This window comes from Columba livia, chromosome 2, assembly GCF_036013475.1.
Source record: "Columba livia isolate bColLiv1 breed racing homer chromosome 2, bColLiv1.pat.W.v2, whole genome shotgun sequence".
NCBI lineage: Eukaryota > Metazoa > Chordata > Aves > Columbiformes > Columbidae > Columba > Columba livia.
In genome coordinates this window covers 57840891-57864250 of record NC_088603.1, presented here as the reverse complement: position 1 = coordinate 57864250, position 23360 = coordinate 57840891, and the positions used below count along the sequence as shown (strand labels likewise).

At 39.4% G+C, this 23360-nt stretch overlaps 1 protein-coding gene across 7 annotated transcripts in view; it reads left to right on the top strand.

Annotated features, from left to right (window-relative positions):
- The first annotated feature begins 207 nt into the window (after positions 1-207).
- The window catches only part of TPK1 (thiamin pyrophosphokinase 1), a 309285-nt gene continuing 286132 nt past the window's right edge, over positions 208-23360 (top strand). The window contains exon 1 of one of the 7 annotated variants that reach the window (XR_010470210.1): positions 208-563. Coding sequence is in view for 5 of the 7 variants with exons in the window: in XM_065052108.1 (XP_064908180.1) it covers positions 521-563 (43 nt within the window). In the remaining 2 variants the exon portion in view is untranslated. The remainder of the gene's footprint in view (positions 564-23360) is intronic. The other 6 variants (XR_010470211.1, XM_065052108.1, XM_065052109.1 and 3 more) reach the window with 6 other exon arrangements.

Genomic DNA, 23360 nt, shown 5'->3' with positions numbered 1-23360 from the left:
GTCCCACCTCCCTCCCCCTGCCCAAGGTCGGCGCTGGCGGGCCGGGCTCTCTCTCACCCCGCCCGACCCCGGCAGCACAGGCACCAGCGGCCGCCGCGGCGCGGCCAATCAGCGAGGGCGAGGCTCGGGGCATCGCCGCCGCTCCCTGCTGCCCCGCCTTCCCGCTGCTGAATCCACCGCCGAGCAACGGAGCGCGGGGCGATCGATTCTCTCGGCTTGCCTTCCCGCCTCCCCGCCCCCTCCCGCTTAACGCGCCACCCGGGGGCGGGTGCCGGGGTAGTGCAGGGGGACGCGCGGCTGCAGGTGACCAAGCAGCGCCGCCACTTCCCGCCTGCTCGCCGGCAGGCGCGGCCGCAGCCATCGCGACTGTGCAAACGGAGCTCGCTCGTCAGTGGGAAGGGGACGTTCCTAATCCCAGTGTGCTCCCGCTCCCGCCCCCCGGTCCCGCCGCGCTGAGGGAGCCGCGGGTCTCTCTTGCTTTTTCTGTTCGCCTGCCCCGCGAGCGGGGCGGCCCGGGGCCATGGAGCGCGCGTTCACGCCGCTGGACTGCCTCCTGCCCGCCGGTACGGTACCAACCGCCCCCGCGCGGCGCGGCGGCGCCACCGGGACCGCGCCCAGACCGCCGGGTTCCGCAGCTCCCCAGGGCGGCCCCGGCGTTCAAACACCGCGGTATAAGCAGCGTGACGACCTGCCCGCCGGGCTCCACGTGTCCGTAGAGCGGTGCTCGCTGTCTGCTAGGCCGGAGCAGGCTGCCCAGGGAGGTTGTGGAGTCTCCTCTGGAGACATTCAAAACCCACCTGGACACCTTCCTGTGTAACCTCATCTAGGCGTTCCTGCTCCGGCAGGAGGATTGGACTAGATGATCTTTCCAGGTCCCTTCCAATCCCTAACATTCTGTGATTCCATGTGCTGCCATTAGGCTGGTTTCTTTTTAATATGCCGATTTATTAACGTTTTAACCCACTTAGAGTTAAAATTTGTGTTTAAAACGTCAACCCTTTTGGCTTTAATCAGTATTTGTAGGTTGCTTGCCAGGGTTTGCTTGGGTTGGCAGGGTGGAGTGCTGTGGTGAAGTGTGTCTCTTGGCAAGGGGACCTGCGGGCTTGGTTTCCTCCATCCGCCTTTGGCTTCTGGGGCCCTGACTCTGCTTTGACGCTCCTCCTTGCAGCCTCCACATGCACCCTGCTTGCCTTGTCTCTGCAAGGCGGAGCTTTGAGGTTTTGTTTGCATCTCCTGTGCTGTTCTTGAGTGTTCTGTTTCTGTGTATTATGAGACCTGAGGGGCGAGCGTTATTAATATATTAATAATATATAATAATATCATATATTAATATATATCATTAATCTTATAATCTTAACTGCTTGAGAGAGTCCAGCACAGAGCCACAAAGATGATTAAGGGACTGGAGCATCTCCCTTATGAGGAAAGGCTGAGGGAGCTGGGTCTCTTTAGAGTAAAGGAGACTGAGGGGTGACCTCATTCATGTTTATAAATATGTAAAGGGTGAGTGTCATGAGGACGGAGCCAGACTCTTCTCAGTGACAACCAATGATAAGACAAGGGGCAGTGCGTGCAAACTGGAACACAGGAGTTTCCACTTAAATATGAGAAGAAACTTCTTCAGGATGAGGGTGCCAGAGCACTGGAACAGGCTGCCCAGGGAGGTTGTGGAGTCTCCTACTCTGGAGACATTCATAACCCGCCTGGACACATTCCTGTGTGACCTCATCTTGGTGTTCCTGCTCCAGCAGGGGGATTGGACTAGATGATCTTTTGGGGTCCCTTCCAGTCCCTAACATTATGTGATTCTGTCTTGATGAAGGGTAGAGCACCTCTAGTGATAGCAGACTCGTCAAAGTAGTTTGTGTACTGTTCAGAATATGCACCTCTTCTTCACTACATGTTTGCAGTATCTAATTTTACAGTAGGGCCCAGTTTACTATTCAGTGATACCATTACAAACACTAAATATTTTTATCTTTTTATATTGTGATTTTAAAGCTGCATAAAAATCATTTTGGCATAGCAGCTGAATTCTAACTTATAGTACTCTTTTCTGCTTTTCTCTGGCACTAGGACTTCAGCTGCCACAGTGAGGTAGATGTTATTTATTTACTAGCAAGATCTGGAGGAAGGGAAGAGTTTAACAGAATGTACACTTTTAACGCATTTTTACAGCTAGCAGTTTAAGAGCATGTTTAAACTCTTTCCGGTATTTTTTTTTTAAATCACATTTTGCTCTAATTTTTAAAAATCTCTTCAGAGTATATTCAAAGCTAGTAAGGGGTAAAGCTGTACTCAAGGTATTCCTGCCAGGAATGTGTATTTGGCTCTGTGCATGTATATATGTATTTTGAGATGCATCGTTGCTTTGGGCAGAAAAAAGAAATGAGCATGTAGGTGAGATTTTAATGGGTTAACTATGTTTCATTGCAGTGTGATGCCCTCTTGTATGAAATGAGGAATAACTACTTACTAAATATATAGTAAGGTGAGACAAAAAAAAACTACCTTAAAAATTTATCCCTGGGGAAGAACAGGCATTGCTGATTATATTCTAAGGTAGTTGCTTTTGATAGGCATTTGTATGGTGGTAGGGCGAATATATGTCCCCAGTTCCCATCAGTTTCCAGGAGTGCTGTGTTTGTGGTGTTTGTTTGTTTTTTTCCCTCCTTTGGCTATATCTGGTTGGAATTGAAGATTTGGGATGTTTTTGGGAAGTTTTTTTGCAGTTTTCAGATGACCCATAGCCATCTCAGACCAGAGGCTTCAGCTGGGTGTCAAGAAGCTGCCTTCTGAAAAATGGCTGCTACAAGTATACAAATTGGTTGTACGGTATAGTGTGCCTATGAAGTGCACAGTGGTACTGCACCTGGAGCCTCGCCATCATTACAAACATTCATTACCAGCATTTCCAATTGGTTTGGCCTGCTCAAAGGCTGATCAGATTTATTTGGCAGTTCCACAGTTTAAGATCTGGTATCCCACTTGGGGAACTCAGAAATAAGGTTTTCAAAACTGGGTGGGTACTGGGTGGTACTTCTTGAGGAAGTACTACTGGTTCCTCCACCTGCTTGCTTTGGTGAGGTGTGTATTTAAATGTCCAAATAATATTAAGCAAATTGATGTAGAACATGATGCTTCTTAGAAGCTAGACGTGAGGTTACAAAATAAACCCTTGTGAGGATATTGAAGTACTATGGACCTTGTCCCCTTGCCTTCAGTAATATAAAGGTATAGCAATTGTTCATAATGTTTCTGGTTGCTCTCTAAAGCCCTGAGTAAGCATAGTGGCACATTATGGTGGGGAGAGTGTCAAAGATTTGTCAGCTGTGTTTGGAGGTTATTAGTTACTTTATTTTTCTTTTTGAAGGTGCTCAGAAATTATGCTGATATTTATACAGAACTGAATAAAAAACTTACAAGTTTTGGAACCTAATATTAGGTACCTGACTTAGAATTTTAGGGCCATGTGTGCCTTGGTAATTTTAGTCAGTGCAGTTAGAGTTGGTTCTTATTTAGATTGTATGTCTTTCTATATAGCACCTGATAGAAGTCCAAGTAGTAGGTATTTGAGAACTGCTGTACTAACTAATATGCTCAGGGACTTTGAACATTATTCAGTGAAACAGCTGGAGCTTGGTTGAAAATCACCATGCTACAGTCAAAACGCTGTGCTGTGGGCCTCAGAACTGTGTTGATTTGCTTAACATTTAGAATAGGTAATGAGGTAGAATTTAAAGTGGGATTGAACTCTAAATGTGAGTATTGCATACTGAAACAAATACCTTTTTATTTCCTCATGAAATCAAACCATTAAAAAGGCTCACAGAAGTCCACTCTGAAGTCCTGTGTGCTGCTGTGAGAGCATCAGGCAGAAGCTTGACAGAGTGAAGCTGTGATGCAGCTGTTGTAGAAAGCTCATACTGGTGTCACACTACGACTTATGAATCTTGATAAGAGTAGCTTTGTTTCTTCTGGAGCATCCTTGATAGACTAGACATTTCCCTCCTGCTGTTTATACCCTTTTTGTGCACTATCATTGCCTCCTGTTGCTGGTCCCAGACTGTGCTGCAGGCACTACTGCAGAGAGGCAAGTGTTTCTAATTTATTATTTTAATGCCATGAACTTTAGGAGCTGAGTATACTATACTTCTGATACTTTTGACTGCTTAAGAGTGGAAGTACTGTAGCATCCTCTAATAAGGTTGCCCCTGAATACCACTTGAGACTTTTAGAAGGTCAGAGTGACAGTTTACTAAGCTGTGTTTTCTCACAGGGAACATTTTACATTGCGAGCTGTAATACAGCCTGGATTCTCACTCGTCTCCAGATGTGATTAATGATTCTTTGCTTTGCATAGCCCTGAAAGTGCAGCTCGTTATTGGTTTTATCAAGTGGAGTGATGCAGAAAGAGGTTATCCTCCTCAGTTTATAATACAACAGCTCCCAGTACAAGTGTCTTGTCTTGTTAAGGCAACGGGACTGCAAAGAAACAGCAGCTCTAGTCCTTCTGCTCCCTTCTGTTCCTTGTGGAAGCTTTATTGGAGCTGAGCTTCCTATGATTGACAGGGAGCCTGTACTACCAGGGAAGGTTGGTTCTCCTGTCCCCACTCCTCCATGCCCCGAGTCCTGTGACTAAATGCACTCCTGAACTCTACTGCATCAAGAGCTAGTGGTTAAAACTTGGTCCGCTGAGAAGAGGGTATGCTAACTTCGTCTCACTGAAGCAAGGTCATCTGTATGTCATGAGAGACAGAGCCACAACAAATAGGACAAAGACTGCTTCAGAATTATGTGGAAATATATAGTTGTGTCTTTGTGCAAAGGGACTATAAAATTCTTTATTGAATTTAAAGCAAAGAGAACAAGAGGAAGCAACAATACACTGTGAATGCTCTTCCATCATTCCCTAAGCTTGATTGTCTCTTGCTTTACTATATGTCTTCTCCTGGAAATGTTACTGTGTGTAAACAAGTCACCTCTGAAAGGATTATATCACCATATTCCTTTTTAAATGCCTGAGGCTTTAACTTCTTCCTTAATGTTCTCTTTTCTCTGACACTAAGGATTGAGAGTTATTTGTAAAACAGTGACATGTTTGCCATTCACTGAATGACCTCCAGCCTGGCATAAGTGCCAATAACCATCTTAATGCCCCTTCCCTGCAGCTCTGCATGGTCTCTGTGATGCATTATCTTGCAGTCTAATACACAAAAGTTTGTGGCAGAAATCAAGACACTCATGGGTTAGGAAATCAACCTGATGGTCTGTGTTACCTGTGTTAATGTGAACATTAAAGGTTTATGAAGGGAGTGGGGTCCCAGACTTTTGGGTAGCTCTGTAATTTTACAGGTTTTGTGCCACCGCTGTTGGGTCAGACTAGTGAAGTTTTCATGTGAGTCAGATTGTTCAAAAGCTGTGATTGAGTTCCCTGAAATTGAAAAATGTTAGCAGGGGTGTCAGTCCTTTAAGACTACTTCAAGAGTTCCTCAATGAATTTAGCAAACATTTCCATATGGCTGTTATACTGTTCTATCATTTTAATTGAAACGCATTTAAAATGCTTTTTTTTTTTTTTTACGTGCATGTTGCTGACCCATTCCTGCTCTTGATTTAATATAAGTCGTAACACCATTCATTTAGTTGAGTTACCTGGATGCCTTAGCTTGTTTTTGAAGTAGCTGTAAATGTTTGGTGTTGGACCCTGCTGCTTGTTAATCTACTGTGCTGGGTCAGCAGTTGTTCTGTAAGCATTATTGTATAGATTACTCACAGGTGCACTTATGAGTGAGGTATTACAGATGGCATTTAGCAGACATAATCATTGTTAACCTCACCACTTTCTGTTAGATATTTGCTTTCACGCACTTGATAGCTTTTGGAGTTGTGTTTTTTATTTTTATTTATTATTTTTTTTCTTTTTTTAAAATGCTTTGTATGCGGGTGTGTTATTTGGAATGGAGCAGCAAGCTGTCTTTAACGATTTGAACTAACAGGAAAATGAATATACATTTATTTGTTTTCATACACTCACGCAGAGCCCCCTTTTGAAATTAGCTGACATTGGAGCTGGTTGCTGATTTGTGGATGATAGATTCTCATCTTGTCCAGTATCGGTGCACCAATAGTTCCGTGTCTTGCGGTCACTAATAAAACCCAAACAAACAAAACTTGCATGCCCCCCCTCGCCTGCCCAACCACTAGAGTATAAGCAATAATATCACTGGAGTTTCTGAGACAAAAGCTCCCATTCATTACTGCTTGCACAGAGAGTAAAGCATTCAGATAAATTCCTTTTGGAAGGTCTTGTTATTGTCTATCAGTTGACGCTTTTTAGAGCAGCTTACACTGAGTTCTGTGAGGAGTCACTTAGGTGTAGCAGATAGAGCCTTGAAGCCAGGAGATGCACTAGCTGGCCTCCTGTAGTGATGTGTGGTGGGTTTTTTTTTGTTTTGTGTGTGGTTGTTTGGTTTTTGGTGTGTTTTTTGTTGTTGTTGTTTTGTGGTGTTTGGTTGTTGGTTTTTTTGTTTTTTTTTTTTTTTTTTTTGTGATTTGGTATCGTATAAGGATGTGGCGAATTCAGAAGTCAAGGAAAGTAGTGGGTTTTCAGGTTTTGGTTTTGTTTTTTTGCCTGCAAGTCTCTGGTCAGCAGCTTTGATGTCATGTTGTATCCAAAATCTGTGTGTATACAGATATATAAAAGCTAGTTTCTTTCTGAAAGTGGAAAAACAGAAGAGGCTCTTTTTTACCTGTTTGCAAGGCTCATCCAAGTCTGATTTATGGAGAAATTGAATATGAAGCAAAGAAATGAGGCAGTTTATTTACATGGGAGAAGACATAATATGTATAGGTTTCAGGTCTTTCAAGATCCAAAATAACAAATCCAAGGCATACTTGTGGATTTGCTTTAGATTTCAACACCCTGAGACATTAATCAAAGCTTAATCTATGCAGAAAATAGCACTATCAAGAGTAAACCTAAAATCAAAGTCTTAACCCTAAAAAAACCCTAAGCAAACAAACCACCTGAAAACAAATATAAAGGGTTAACAGCTTCATAAATCAGTTCTCAGCAGCTTTTGCTTCTAGTTAGTTGTGGGTTTGGATGTAACCCAAGGGATTTGGACCTTTAAGAACAGTGCTGTTAACTAGTGGTTTGTCCAGGGAAATTACCAGCTAGAAATGTAACCAATTTATTTCTGTGTGACATGATAAAAATAATCTATGCTGGTCTTAAAACACTGTTGTTGAAAAATGGGGATGAAAGGAGAGAAAGGGGGGATGCTCCTCTACCTGTCCCCACAGAACAACCAACCAAAAAAAACCTCGAACAAAAACGACAAAACCCAACCAACCAAAAAAACCACAAACTCCAAATACTCCAAACACCAACCCAACCCACAAATTAACAAAAAAGCCAACAACCCAGTAGCAGATCTTACCCAGTACAAAATACAGTAAATTAACAAGGGAGACCTCTGCTGTACACACCTGCTCTTTGGTACATTATAGAACATTGCTCATCTCTGAACTCTGCAGACAGAGAGGAATTTGCAGTGTGTCCAGCAAGATTAACTAATCTGATCTACTGCTAGATAATGTCAAGATTGAAAAGAACTGTCAGTTGGCCCTTCCACTAACATGACTATACCTGATCACAGCAAAGGATAACCAGTTCTTAAGATTTTTGGCTTACATCTTTTTATAAATTACAGCTGTGCTGGATTACATGCAAGTAATTTATGGAAAGAGGTTCTTCTTTCCCTCCAGCTCTGACCTTAAACATGAGGAATATGATTAACAGTGTTTGTGTAGTAGTGACTTTGCATAATTAAAAAGAGAATTGAGAGTTTAAAATTGCTACAGGAACACTCAGTTAAATTTTACATAGTACACATAGTAGCTTTTGGATTGCTTTTAAATTAAAGCTATTGCTGTACATCCAGTTGCAGTTGAAGCCGCTGGAAGGCTTTTCCTGTCATTTCCTAGCTTTGAATTTTATTTTGAATGGCAGTTGAATTTTCTCATCACTAGTGCTGATTCTTTGTAGCTTGTGTTGATGGATTGTCTGCCAGCCTTCCTCTGTCAGGGCAGAAGCTGGAGAGACACACGTGTTTATCAGCCAGTTGAAATAAATGGGAAGCTGACTAGTGAATTCAGTAGAAGCAGAACCTGTCCCCTCGCAATTAATTTATTTTGTAGTTGTGACTGCTGGTGTGGGCTCTGTTTTGTTTTATTCCTTTTTCTTTTACTGTAGCTCATCTCTTTCTTATATTTCACCAGAATTACGTGGTCAACATTGTCCTGGGCAAAACAGCAATAAGAGAGTAGTTCGGAAATGTTCTTGTGTGTGGTTTTTGACCAGATTGTTTAGTGGTAAAAGCTGTCTGTGTGTCTGACACAAGTTAGTTTTTGCTTCAAAAGGAAGCTACATGGATGTTACAGAGCGCTGAGGCCTCAAGATTTTGTAATCTAGAAAAGCTTTGACGTATGTGACAGTGTCAGTAAGGGTGTCTGTGGACCTGCTTGATGGAGGCACAGCAAAGGCTGTCAGGAGAGTGTTCCTTCTTTTTTATTTTCTTCTCTTTCCACAAACATAGCTCACAATTATGTATGCTATGTACGTATGTATGAAAGTAGAGTACCATTCTGCTTCCGTTGCAGAAGGGCAGTGGTATGTCAATGAAATCTCTGTGTATATATATGTGAAATTTAATTGCTTTTGTGCTTACAGCTGATTAAGCTGTGGCAAGCAAAGAGCATTGATGTACAGACCTGACCTAAGCACAGGCCAAAGCTCCAGCTGCTCAGGGTGCGTTAAAAGGATGCCGAGTTGAAACCACACCTAGGCAATTGTTCAGCAGATGGTGTGACTTAAATTACTTGAAACTTCCCTGAGCTTGACTCGTGTCACCAAGCAGCTGTGCAAATGCAGTGTCAATCTCCAGGTGCTCCATTTTGAGACTTTCCACTCTTTACGAGAGTTTTATGTTCAGGGGAAATCCGGAAGGCTGACGCAACATTTCTGCTACAGAGTTTGACTTGTGTATTGGTAATGCTTACATGATAGCAAGATCTTTGTCTGCTTTAAATGTAATCGAAAGCCTCGAATGCAGATACTTTAACAGAGTCAACACTTTCACTTCTGGAAATGATGCTCTGCAAGCTGTGAAGGGTAAGGCACAGCCTTGTGAGTGTAGTCTGTGTCCCCATGCGGAGCAGTTTCCCTGCCCATTTTACACTTGTATTTTAAAACCATTTAAGCAGTGTTTTGCCATACTGTGAATCCAAAAGAGACAAAATATTAAGGAGGGTATCTTGAGAGTTAAGCAGCTACAGATCTACGGCTTGGACTTTTGGTCTGCTAAAGGCAGTGGTGGCATGGCTGAGCTGCTGCAGATGCTACAAGAATAGCTCTTGGGCAGATCGTGACCACCTCATTTTGTAATGAGCTGACCTGGGTACACCAGAGATGATTAAGCTCTGCTATGAAAGTGTCTGTCTTCATATTGCCACTTCCTGATACAAATGGGAAATTTAACTTTCGAGCTCCTTAAAGAAGAGCTCAATTTATTTTTTTACTTAAGAAAAAAGAGAAAAAAGGAGAAATACTGAGTACTGAAGCTTTTGTTAAGGGCAACTTACTGTTTGGCTTTCTGGACTTTTGACAGCAACGGTCTTGAAAGGTCACTGCTGCAAGAATTCGCTTCAAACTGATCTAATGACTTTCACTGGGTTCAAAGTAGGATGAAGGGTGTTATCTGCAGTCGTATCTTTTTAGGGTGCTGGCATATTCCTGCTGTTATTGAGATTGCTTTCATATCAGCTCTTCTTTCTTTGCCCAGAATCCACTGTGGGAATGACCTTTAGTACTGTGTGCACAGGCTTTGAGCCCTTCTAATGACTTTGGTAACTGTGAACAGAGAATTTAAATAGTCGTATTTTAAGTGTGGGCAGTAAGATCACTGATATCAGATGTTTTTTCTTGAACTGACTTGTAAGATTTTCACTTGGAAACTAAATTTCCTGGTTCCATGTGTCTCTGTTTAATAGACCACTGTTCTTATGCATAGGTCAGTAGTTATGCTGCTGCTGTATTAACCTGACTCATAGTAAGGAGTTTTGTCACTTGAGCCTGTGGAAGAATTTCTTCTTTCATCTTGGTCTGCCATCCTGTTATAAGTTGAATTTTTGTGCCAACAAACCTTTTTAAGTCAGTATGAAACTTGATCCACTTTTTAATGTTTTGTTTTGTCTTCTGTGACTGTTTTTGTTTTTTTTTTCTTCACACCTACAGCTGCCGTAGTTGTGTTGACAGAGCCCCGGGTGTAGGCCTGAATACACAGAGAGCATAGCAGTTGTCACCTGGGAGGAGCAACAGCAATGCTAGGAGAAAAAAAAATAGCTTCTTTTAGAATACAGTACACCTCCACGAGGTGGGTTTTCTGTCAGGGACATGGGCAGAGCGTGTTGCAACACGGACATGCTCTGCATGTCTCCTTTCGCTGCAGCAGGCTGTTTTTCCTGCTGATGGAGTGTGAAGTCTGTGTGAAATTACCAGTCAGTGTCTGGCTTCCCTAGAGGGCACAGAGAGTGATGAGAGCTGGGTCGTGGCCTTGCGGTACCACTCGGTGGAGATGGCCATATGGTGTGGGAGAAGATGCTTAGGAGGGATGTCACAACAGATGTTTGATAGCAGATTTGGTGCCAAAAGCTTTAAGTGTCAGCTAGCCCCAGTAAGGTGGTGTTAGAGCTGGCCCAGGGGTGCAGTTAAGGAGGAATGCTGTTTAGATAACACATATTGTAATTTATTTTTTGCATTGGTATTGTAGTGTGTATTTTGTCAGGCAGACAAAGGCATAACAATACCCAGAGGTTGGACATTGGAGCCAAACCAATTCATACTTTGAATTAGGTACAGATTTTTAACATGGAGAAGAATAACCAGCCATTTGAACATTGTACCTTGAGGAAGGTGTATTCTTCATCAGTGTAAATCAGTTGCAATCATACTTAACTCGAAACAAGAATGAATTTCAGGCTATCCTTTATAGAAAAGACTTAAACTAGATTGTCACAGAGATCCTTTCTCACTTCTAAATCTACAAATCTGAAGCACTTAGTCCACCATAGGAGAGAATTCTTTACTATTCAAGTCATCAATACGAACTTACGGGAAAAGAAAGGAACTGTTGTATGCCAGGGTATTGCAGTGTGGAGTGTCAAGTGACTAGTCTCATCTTGCAAAGGAGATCTTTGAGAAGTGCGAGCAGATTTCATAGCTCTTGTGATGTGGTTCAGAAACTGAGGACTGTACTTCCTCCTTAGATTTTGAGCAAGTTGTGTGTTTGAAAAAACCCAAAACCATCCCCTCAGTAACCCCTGCAGCACTTGGTTATGGTTCCCAGGCAGCAAGATGAGGTTACTGCAGTAAGATTATACTACACAGTGTGCTCAATTTACTACTAGTTACTGTGAGCTATTAAAAGTTTTAAAATTATTCCCATAGATTCTATCCTTATTTATCTATAAATATTATAATTGGGAATCCCACAAGGGGGAAGAAAAAGCTTGAATTTGGACAGCAGGCCGAATAGTTACGCTGAACTTATACAACATTATGCCCAACTATTCTGTTTCTCACCCAGATTTACATTTGCTGAATAAATTTGCTGAAATAAATAGCCAGTTTCCTTTGAGAACAAAGTTGGAACTGAATAAATGTAAGGCTTCAGAGTGCTAACAAAGGGACTGAACTCTAAAATAATGCAGTTATACAGCCCAAATAATGTAAATTAGAACAGCAGAGAGGAATATGAATACATAAGGAGAGCTGCTAACATTTTGTGAGAGTTTATAAACTTATAGTTTTGTAGTTGGATCCTTTGCCGGTTAATCTTCCCTTCTTCTCACCTAATAGAAAATACGTATGGAAATTACGCATCTTATGATTACAACAGTAGGTAAAAAGAGTTTTGTTACTTTTCTTGAAGGAGCGTATCAAAAGAGGAGAGTGTGGCAAGGAAAGCCTGCTGTTTTGTTCACTGGAAGAAACTGTCAGCTGTGAAGGTTATCTGCAGAGAAGAATTGTCCCATTCACAACTTTCCCAAGAGCATACATAACAGACCTTGGAAATATGCACTAGTTCTGTTACAGCTGGATAAGAAATGACTTTCGACTGCAGCAAAAAAGACTCAAGATAGATATTAGGGAAGAAAAGTATATGTAGCAGGAGGAAGTACTGGAATATGCCGTTTGAGAAGATGGTGTAGTCCCTGTCACTGGGAACTTTCCTTTTTCAGGGGTAGACAGAGGAATTGGCTAGAGAGTTGATTCTGTGTAGGGACAGAGGAATGGACTAAATGATCTTCTGAAGATAAAAACGTAGGAGACTGAGATGTGTATTTGAGAATCATATCCCTAGAGTCAGAATGAGCTTTCTGTATCAGGTGCTGAAGGACAGGGTGTTCCTGCAGAGTTTCTCACTCAGGTAGCTATACTAGCTTCAGCTGGGCTACTCAAACAAATAGGACTTACTCTCCTGTTTTAAAGTTTTCAGTCTGTAAATTACTAATGCTTTGTTCTAGAGTACAGTAATAATATTTAGCCAAACATGATTTTAAGCAAAATCACAGATGACCTCGAAAGGACACAAATGTATAAAAAGGGATATGAGGAGTGAAGTTCCGTAAGTTCTGAAATAAGGAGTGATAACTAGCAATTGCTGTAAATTTGCCAGACGGTGAAATCTGTCTCTGTGATTTTATTTTATCAGTTTCCATACTGCTGCTAATTGACATTTGAATTTCGAGAGATTTCAGAGAGATTACCTTGAAGAAAATCTGGACATTTACAAGTTCTCTTATTGTTAGTTTTTGTAGATGATTTTTTGTCTTATTAAGGAACAGAAGTGTCTTCTGGAGATTGACAGGAGTTTTCTATGAATCTACTTTCTCTTGATGTTCAAAAGGGACTTTAGATTATCAAAAAGAAAGCTTCTTTCAGAAAATGGCTCCTTTTTTTTTCACAAACTCAGAGTGTGTGTTTCTGAAGGGTAAAAATCAGCAAGAAAATGCATCTATAAAGAGTTTTTATATAGTTTAATTCACTTTATACTTACGGAATTAATTTATGTCATTTTCAAGCATGTCACTGTAGAGATGAGCCCTGTTGTCAGTGTAATTTATACAGTCATTATTATCTCAAATGAGAGACCATGCCTGAAATTGTAGGATTCCATGTGATTGGAGGTACAACAGTTATGGAAGCTGTGTGCAGTGTGCACATATGCTACACTGGCAGATGGCTGAGGTGAACATCCGCAGTCTCTTCAGCTTTAAAGATCAGAATTGGTGGCGGCATTGTCAAAACATGTCAGCACTTGGAGGGCGGTGTGCAACAAACCGCTGTCTCCACAACACATCTTGGTGCACACGTCAGGGCTTTGAAACAAATTACGTTCTTACTATACCACTGTTGTTTGTTTGTTTGTTTGTTTTTTTGTTGTTGTTTGGTTGGGTTTTTTTTAGTTGCTACCTACTTAAAGTTTGCGCTACTAAACCCAGAAGACTGTACCGCTTAGGAAAAGGGTATGGCACTGAGACGTTTTCATTGATACCTTGCATCAAGAAGCACTTGTGCTTATATTGTGGCTTATACTTAGCCCTCTGTCTGGAGTTTAATTTGTTTTTATGTCCTGGATAGGTGTGTCAAATTCTAGTACTTGGTGATTCATAACAACTGCTCACTGAATTAAAATACACTGAGGTGGTAAGGGGAGAAGAGGAGGCAGAGGAGGAAGCTGGGGAAGAGTGTTTTCTGGACTGCTATATCATAAGTTGCTGAATAGTCTGGAGTAGCAAAAGCTATAGGTGATTTCTCTAGGGAAGGGTATAGAGGTTTTGAATCTAGTAGTTTTTCTGCTACTACTCTTACAATAGGCTGTGACTACAGAGGGCACAGAGGGTAATGTCATAAAACAGAGGAAAGAAATGGAGCAAGATTCAGGAATAAATACAAGTAGTCTCTAAATTATGTGCTGGCTTGAATTTATTTGATGGATTATTTACAGAAGACAACACCCTGCCTGAGAGGACAAAGATGACATTTTGTTCTTTAGGGGCATAAAACTAGTTTTCCTAATTATTCCTGACATTTTGTCATTCATGCTATGAGCTTCCTTAGAGGATAGAAGTAAATAGCCAGTCTCCTGTGAGAGTGAAACATGAACTGAATGAGTTTAAGGTTTGCAATGTGCTAGCATCGGCACCAAGTCCTAAAATGATGTTGTCAGAGTTCCGAAACAAGACAGTGGGGAACAGTGTAAGATACCTAGGGTACATTACAGAGGCAGACACAGTAGGGTTCTCTGAATATAATATAGAAAATTCTAAATTAGGAAGGCATTTATATGCAGCTTTATGGTTTTGAAGTTTAGGTTTAAGTAGAAGGATGAACTTTGAATATATTATTGCTGTATTATTTTAGCACCCTCAAGTCCTCGCAGGATATCTGTGGTAGAGGAGGTAGATGACAAAATTCTATTCCTGCCTTGAACACTTTAGTTTCATCTTGCTCAGAGAAGCCTCCTGGCTGATCCTAGTACTTTCATTTGCTCCTACTCAACACAGAGGTGCTCAGAGCCTCTGCAGAGGTGTAGTTTACAGCACTAGTAGCCAAAATCAACAGCAGCTAAAAAAGCGTAGGTATTTTCCAAAGAGGCATTTTGCTGATCATTTCCTTTACATGAGAATTCAGATAGCAAAACACGTGTTGTTTAGAAAACACTCTGATTCTGTTCTCATGATATTCTGCAAATCTAATGATTCCTTTTAGTTTTTGACATACTAGTGCTTTACAACATTTTGTATGTATTGGGGAGGTTTCGCCCCAAGACTCTGGAGGTTCATTCAAGTTAATTGTTTCTCAGCTATTTTGTACAAAGTTGTAATTTTTTTCTTTGTAGCCACTAGATTTATTTTTTGGCTTAAACATTAATACTGCTGTTTTTTCCACTTTTGTGCAGGTATCTATGGGAAAGGCTCTTGAGTGCAGTGTAGTACAAAGAGTAGCATTTTGTCAGTGTACTTATTTCCAATTATAATGAATCTGAAGGTACTTCAGGAGTTCTGTGTAATGTTGGGAAACATTTTAACCTTGTTGTGCCACAGTTCCTCATCAATAAATTATAGACAATGATTCTTTTAGAATACCCTGGTAAAGAGCTCTAAAATTTAGATAGTAGTAATGGTACTGATTTTTATTTTTTTTTCCATTTAATGTTCTTGTTAATTGCAGATTTCAAGATAACATTGCATTGTCAGAACCTAAAGAACAGTCCCTGAACCCTCTCAGCAAGGATGTCCTTTCTTAGATTGTAGCCTCTGCTCCTGGCGGTTTGAATGTCATCATCAGAAGCAAAACAAATGTAGTTGAACAGATGTGGTATGGAAAAAAATACGAGTCACACCAAGGGATTTTTTTTGGCTTGTTTTTCTGAGATAATATATGTTGATCGCTCTGATTTCACTGCTGCTTTCAGTTAGTAATACAGCAGATTACATAATCTGTGACAAACTCACAGAAAAAGTATTTTTTAGGAGACAGTATTCAGAATGTTATGGTATTTAGAGACTAAATTAAGAATTCAGTCTCTTTTGAGAGGTAAACTGACCATTGCAGAAATGCAGCTGACTACTGATGGGCTGCTGACATTTCATAAAAATGTTTCATAAACCTAGAGCAAGCTCTGCTTTTATGAGAAAAGCAAAGAGAGGAGAGACTGCTTTGGTTTGGGGATTCCACTACCACCCCTTTGATACCGTGCTAAATGCAACGTGTCTTTTCAAGTGATCTTTATTTTAACTTTAACCTTTCTTAACGTCTTTGGGGAAGTTGTATTATCTGAATGTCTTCCATGTGTGAAAATTTACATTACCATCCTTTAGCACCTTTTATACTTTTCAGGTGGATATTAATGTTATTACAGTAGTAATAGTGTTGAGAGCAGGACTGGCTTTGGGGGCATTTAAAACAACTTTACAATATTAGAATGGTCCTTATGCCATTTGTGTGATTAAAAATTTTGTCAATCACAAAAAAAAAAGAGGCATTGAAGAGGCTGAGAATAGAATTCCTGTATTGAAAACCACACATTTTAAATAATAAGCATTTTTCTTATTAAGAGTTTGAGTGCTGACAGAAGATGCATGAGCAGCACCTGTAGCAGGTTCAGATTCCCAGTCCTTTCTTAATGAGACAGTATATGTGGAAATAATAAGAAAATAACCTTGAAGGTTTCTGTGCCTATCTGAGTGTGAATGGATCTATGTCAGACCTAATTAGGTCTGCTGAGGCAAACATGAATGCCAATCGCTTTTTCCCAAATGCATCCAGCTACTTTTGAGATTGTCAGTGGGGTCCAGTGAGCATATGGCCCTCTTAACGTCACCCTTCTACCTTATGTGTTTTAGTTCTGTCCCCTGTGATGTATGGCATTTGATTCTTTTCTTGAAAACAAAGAGCTGGAAACTTGGCGTTACCAGTCCAGTACTTGCATGTGCAGAAGCACAGATGTAACTTTAACTAATTCAGAACATCTAATGAAAATGGTGATTATTCTGCATGTCATTGGTTCCTAGGATTTAATCAGTTAGATCATAGAGCTCTATTTATTTCATTTGTTGTAGACTTGATGACCCCTCCAGTGCCTTGTCTAACCTATTTTTTTATTCTATAGCCATGACTTTATCACATCCCATTGGAAGTGTGAAATGCACGTCTGTTTTCAGCCATGGTTATATGTAAAAGCATTTTTCCTGCCAAGTTACATGTAGGTACACATATTGTGTGAACTCATATCTTCTTTCTTGGAAAGTGGTGTGCTACTGGCTTTGCAGGGCCATCATGAAATGTACTGTCTCTCAAATCTTGTCTCTCTGGGTGGCTTCTTCAGAAATATTTCTAAAATTACATCTGTGTGCTCTTGTAGTTTGTTAGAAATTGTTATGTTTCCCTGGAGATCCCTTAAGAGCGTACTAGGAATAAAAAGTGTATTGTCTAGAAGTAGCATCACTGAGTCAGTAGAGTCTCTGATTGTGCTGGAAAGAATGCACCTTGCTTTTAAATTTGTTTGGGGGATTTGGGCTCAAGTGGCAGTTTGAAATTGTTCACATGAGAAAGTTTATTTAAAGGCATGAGCTGCACTGTGTAAGTAAACTTTTACAAATCCCTTTATGGACTGTGTTTTGTGATGTGAAAGCAGCTTACTCAGTTCAACTTAAATGTGTTCCTAAGGAAAAGAACTTAAATAAAAATGAAGTAAACCTAGTGGGAGCTGGAACAAGATTGTCCATGCAGCTTTTTGTCCAAATATAATTGGTTGAAAATAATATCTTCCAGATATCTATTCAGCGTTTTCTTGGAGACAGTCCCTTGCTGGGAGTGGAGGCATGCGTGGCAAGACTTTCAGCTTCCGCTGCTAGCATTCATAACATTGAAATCAGTGGAAAAATCATATGAGATGTGATTTTGGGCCTGGTTTTAATAGTGGAGTGAAATTTCAGAAACTGTCTACATTTATGGCTTGTCACTAGCAGACTGAAGATTTGAGAAACTGACTCCTTTCAGTGTCCCACTTTCAAGAGATCAGGAGATCCCTTGAAATATGTTCTGTGCCTTGTAATGCTCAGAAAAGTGCATGTGATTCAACAAATATGAGATCAGTGCATGTATCGCCAGGTGGTCCCGGAGATTCCTCTGTAGATAGTGCTTCTGCTCTTACAGTTTGCTCAATTTTAGCCTTATTTTCTTTCAAAGTGATATTAAAAAAAAAATAATAATCAGATAGTCGTTTTTATTAACTCACTGTGAATGTAATAACTTTTTAAACATTTTAATTACTTCTTATGGAAGTAGGTGAGAGTAGGATATTTTGTTACATTGCAGTAAAACAGATATGGTCTTTTAAGGGGTTTCTTTGCAAGTACTTCTTCCAGAGTGCTTGCTAGAGATACTCAAGCTGTTCATGGATTATTATGGTTGCTGGATTTTATATGTATGTATAACTCCTAATTGAATGTAATGGCATGTATGCTTAAAAACATTACGTAACGTTATTATCCTTACAATTGTTATTGATATTTAGTTAACATTTGAGTCACCTTAAATTCTGTCTTTGGAACCAGAGGAGCAGGAGGACTGACGGGTACATCACGGCAGTGCTTTTGGTACACAGTGGTGTGCTAATATAGCAGTACTGCTTTGAGGACCTCTTATTGTGTCTGTATGTGTCACTGGCTCAGAATTTTGGGTGTGCTGGTTAACGTCCTGTTGATGTTAGTGGGAGTGTGATTTGTGTGTGATTCCGATTAGCAAGGTAATTGTGACACATCTGAAGGTTGAGGCTTTTATCCTGTGCAGATCTGGTCATTATAACGTACAGGATAAGAATATAGGCTGGCTAATCAGAATTAAAAAGTTAATTACTGTGAAAATGCTTATTCCTTTTCTCTTGAGAACACACTGTTCAACAATTCATTATTAAGCAATTATATTTTATACGACATTACAGATTTGCTTGATGTTTTGCAGACAAAGCCCCAAGTTGTTCAAAGGCTAAATTAGCAAGGGATGCTTCTAAATAATAGGAGAGGATATTGTTATTTCCTTGCATGTTCTGCAGTTAGGGAACTTTGCTTTTAGGATGTTCTGTTCTTATTTTTATTTTTTTCCTGTCTCCTTATTTCTGGAAATTTTCCACATTATCTTGTCAGTCACCATTATATGAATGACTTGATGGCTATTAAAAACAAAATTAAAACTCTTATTTGCATTTAAATATGTTCTGAAAGATGAGGCTCTAGGCTAGTGGAAATTGACATGTAGGTGGGTTCTTATTCAGAACTGTTCACATACTATTTTAAGACAACAGCTAAGATACTTGTAGCATAAACTATAAGAAAAGAGAGAATGGAAGCACCAAGTAAAGGTGAATGACCGTGGTCAGCACTGTAAGTAGTAAACTGCTTAACTGAAAATCCAGGTTTGTATTGGTGCTGCGTGTTTGAACACATTGGTTTTGAGTCTGGGAACTATGGCCTTTTATCTTGTTTGATTTTGTTTTCATATTTGTATCTTAATTTTCATTTCATGTTTAAGTAGTTTCATTGTATTTGGTGGCAACGTTTGCTTTATCTTCACTGTTAATAGTCTAATTGTTTCTCTTGCCTTAAGTAATATCTCGTTAACTTTATAAGCCATCTTTTCCACATCATCTACAGAATTAATTTCCTGTGCATGTAGTTGTATTGTTTGCAGCATCTTTCCCAAAACTTTCTCAATTAGCATTTTAATTGTTGTACTGGATTTTTTTTTCTGTAAGAATTAAGCTGTGAAGGCAATTGATAAAAATTTATATTACTAGTTGGTGATCTTTCAGACATCACCAAAAAAAAAAAAAAATCTATGTGTTCCCTATTATTGAAACAGCTTAAGAATTTAAAGGTGATATAGTTCTTTTTTAAACAAACAAAACCCAACTACCACACAATAACTGAGTGCTGTTTTCTAAATCCAAATTAAGGTTGTCAATAACTTTTGATGTGCTAACAACAGATGTGGTTGGGGATTTTAAAGGAGGTGTGTGTAGTGATTGTTTCCCCAAGTATTTTATTGCCATTTTCTGTAGCTTACATTCATCAGAAAGAATTAGGCCTTGTAGACAGCAAACAGATGCTGCAAGCAGGTATGTTTTAGCTCTTGGAATACTCTGCAGTATTCCCTTCCCTTCATTTTGTTGAAGTTACGTAGTGGAAATATAATTAAGTAATCATGATAGACTAGCACATAATTTTAACCATCTTGCTTTTATATCTTTAATGGGAATACTGCTTGCTTGTGTGTGTGTGTGTGCATGCGCGAGGTGTCTTAGATTGTGTCATACTTCTTGGTTTTCAGATTCCAGTCATTTATTTTAGCAGTGTGTGGCCAAGGTCCCTTGTGGATATTGGAAGGCTGGAGTACCTTGTTGGAAGGGGTTGTAGTTCTTCAAGGGAAGTTACGTTGTTGAGACAGCATTTATTCACTATGTCTTTAGGTCTTTGTTGCAAGTCAGGTTATTCTGGGAGGAACAAAGCACCAAAGAGTCGAGTTATTAGGATGACAAATACGTATGTGTCAGGGAAGCAGAAGAATTAATGAAAAAAATTCCCCATCTAAAGTGGTACCTAATAGACCTCTGGTGCTAAAAATGTAACATATTTCAATTTTTAAAGAAAAAAACCAAACCAAACCAACCCCCCAAATGGTGGTTCCCTGTCACCTGGTAGATCCAAAGAAGCTCCTGTGGAGCTCTAGAAGATCAGGTCTCCCCCCAATTCTTGAAGAGAGCTGTTGTGCTCATTATGTTTAATTTTCAGGAGAGTAAGATGAGATGAGCACCTGTATTCAGAGGCACTTTGTGCCTTTATTGTATGTCTTGGTTGAGAGAAGATTATTCTGTCCTGGAAAATTACACAGATTTTTAAAATATGTCTTTGTCCTAAATTAGGTCAAGAAGTTGAATTCTCAGAGAAGTCCCTTAATTTTAGCTAAGATCAACAAAAGCATTTTCATTTAAATTATCTTAAAATGTTTAATTTCAAATGTGACTGTTGAAGCTCATGCTCTAAGAATGAAAATTCCTGCACAGTAAAATATTTCACTTGGAAAATGATGAGTTGGGATAGTTTAACAGCTTCAGAGATTTTGGAAACAAACATTTATCGTACCTCATCTTTCCTGTGAACAATTTGTATTACTAATGAGTATTTATTTTGAGACAAAAAGATGTAGCATTATCTGCTGCATGTTTTTTTTTCTGCTGTAAACTCAGAGCCTGGTGCTACATGATAAAATATGTGTGCTTCTTATAGAAATATTTTCATTCCAATGAGCTTTAAATTTAAAGTCTTGCTTGTATTTCTTTGTAAGACAACAAAAAACCTGACACTCAGAGAAAGGCTACTTCTATAATACAACCCTTATGTAGAATCAAAGACAGCATCAGTTTTTACCTTACTTTAAAAAGGAAGGTGAGACAATGTAAGGTAATTTAAACGGGTATACATTTTCTATTAATGTTCATATGTTTGCTGAAAATCCTTGTATTGTAAAAACATTACAGTGCATTTTAAGATGGAAATAATTCTTTCAAACTATGCATAATTAAGCCTTGTACATTTTTAACTAAGATGCATCTAGTGACAGATTCTTACCTGATATGTCCTGGTATTTCCTCATTAATTTTGATATTGTTGTGCCCATTCTTGCTGACACCAAGGGCTTATTTCCTAGATCTTCTTCAAGTCATTTAATCAGTTAAGGTACTTCAAATACATGTACTGTTGTATGAACATATTTAAGAGTTTGACTTTAGATTGTTGAACTTAGTGAGAGTTTTGTTTGCTACTGGGTTAGATGAAAGCTGGATTAGATCAATTTGAATGTATATGGGAAACGCAGACTCAGTTTTGTACACCTGGAACTAAAAAACAAATTAGATGAGTAACAAGGACTGTCAGTGGTATGGAGTGTTTCCATGCAAAGAAACTAAATGGACTAGAACTTCAGCTTGGAAAACAGATGACTGAGAGAAAATACAGTAGTAGCCTATAAAATCATAATTAGTACCAAAAAAAAGGTAAACTGGGAACAATTATTTTCTTTGGTTTTTGCTAATGCCAGAGCTGAGGTTTTAAAATGAAATAGTTGCATAGAAGGTTTGAAGCAAAGTAGTAATTTTTGTGCAGTGTGCAATTAAATTGTACAAGCTCACTGCCGCAGATACAGGGGAAATTGAAAGTATGGAAGTTTCAGAGGCATTAGAGTAATTGATGGAGAAATAAATAGTAGTGGCTGTTACAGGCCTGGATGCACCCTCTGTTTCAGTTCCTAACCGCTGGGTGCTGAATGATACAATAAGGGAAGCATCATTTCGTGCATGTCCAGTTTCTTGTATTCTTCCCAAAGCATTTAATGCTTGTTATTGTCAGAGTCATAACAAACCTTTTTTTTTTTTTTTTTGTCTTTCCCAGTTCCTGAAGAACTAAAGAGATAGGCTGCTGTAAACTGGAGAAATAACTGCTCTGGGTTAAGACTTTACACTGCCTTCCCAATCATACCTTTGGACAGTTTCCCACTGGTAGAGGTTACCCCACCCCAGGTAGCAGGGCAGCAAAGTGAATGGTCCTGATCTGTTTTGGTGTGCAGGGAGCAGGTTGGTTCAGAATGCTCTGCACGTCCTAACGTTTTATCACACTGTTTTTGCAGTGAATGTCTGACCACGATGCAAGTCAGTTCATTCAACTCAGAGGGAAAAATGATATGATCAAGACAAATGCGTCCACATTACATTTTGATGAATTTTTCAAAATCGGAGGGTAAATCCTGTACCCTTTGAAGTCATTGGCAAAACTCTTATCGAGTAAAAGGAAAGCAGGTTTTACAGCATCAATTTTTGTTACATGGGTACAAATCTGTATGCAGAGAACCTCTTTACCTTGTGAAAACATAATTGTGGAAAATCATCTTATCTAGAGTTGAGTTTTCTTCTGCTTCATTCTGCATAAAGGTTCATAGTTAGGGTATTAATGATTAGTATGAGGTAACATGATAAAGTATCTTGTGTGTGTTTTTTCAGCAGCCTTGCCTGTCATTCTCTAATAATGTATTATGGGTATGAACCTTCTGATATCGGTAAAATACTATTAAAATAATTTGTAGTGCAATGTGTTGCATACTTTTCCTCTGTTACCATATCTATATAATTAGTACTTATCTTTTTTTTACTCATCAGTAAATAAACAGAAGGTGAGGTGTTAAAGGGCATTTGAACACTACAGTGTTTCATTTGGACTTAATTTCACATGTTAACTATTCCTTTCAGAATTGAAACACATCTTATAGCAAGCTAAAGGATAGAACAGCTTTCTTCTTCGATACTTTGTAAAGTGCTTGAACTCCTTGCATGAAAAACTCGATATAAATGCAATATAATTATATTAATGATTATGGCAAAGCGCTGAGGAAAATTATGCAGGAAAGTGATTAGATCCCTTTCTCCCTTGCAAAATAAACTCCAACAAAACCAATGCTTGAATACTTCTGCTTTTTATTACTTGAGAGATAAAAGTGGTGTAAAAGCAAAGCAAATCTGGCTTATAGCATGGATATTTAACTTCCAGGATTTCCATATATTTGCAGATTACCTACTTTATTACCTGAGTGCAGAAAAAAAACAACAACAAAAAAAAACCACAAAACACCACCAACCAAAACAAACAAACAAAAAACCTAGTGTCAACACACAGTATTCTGG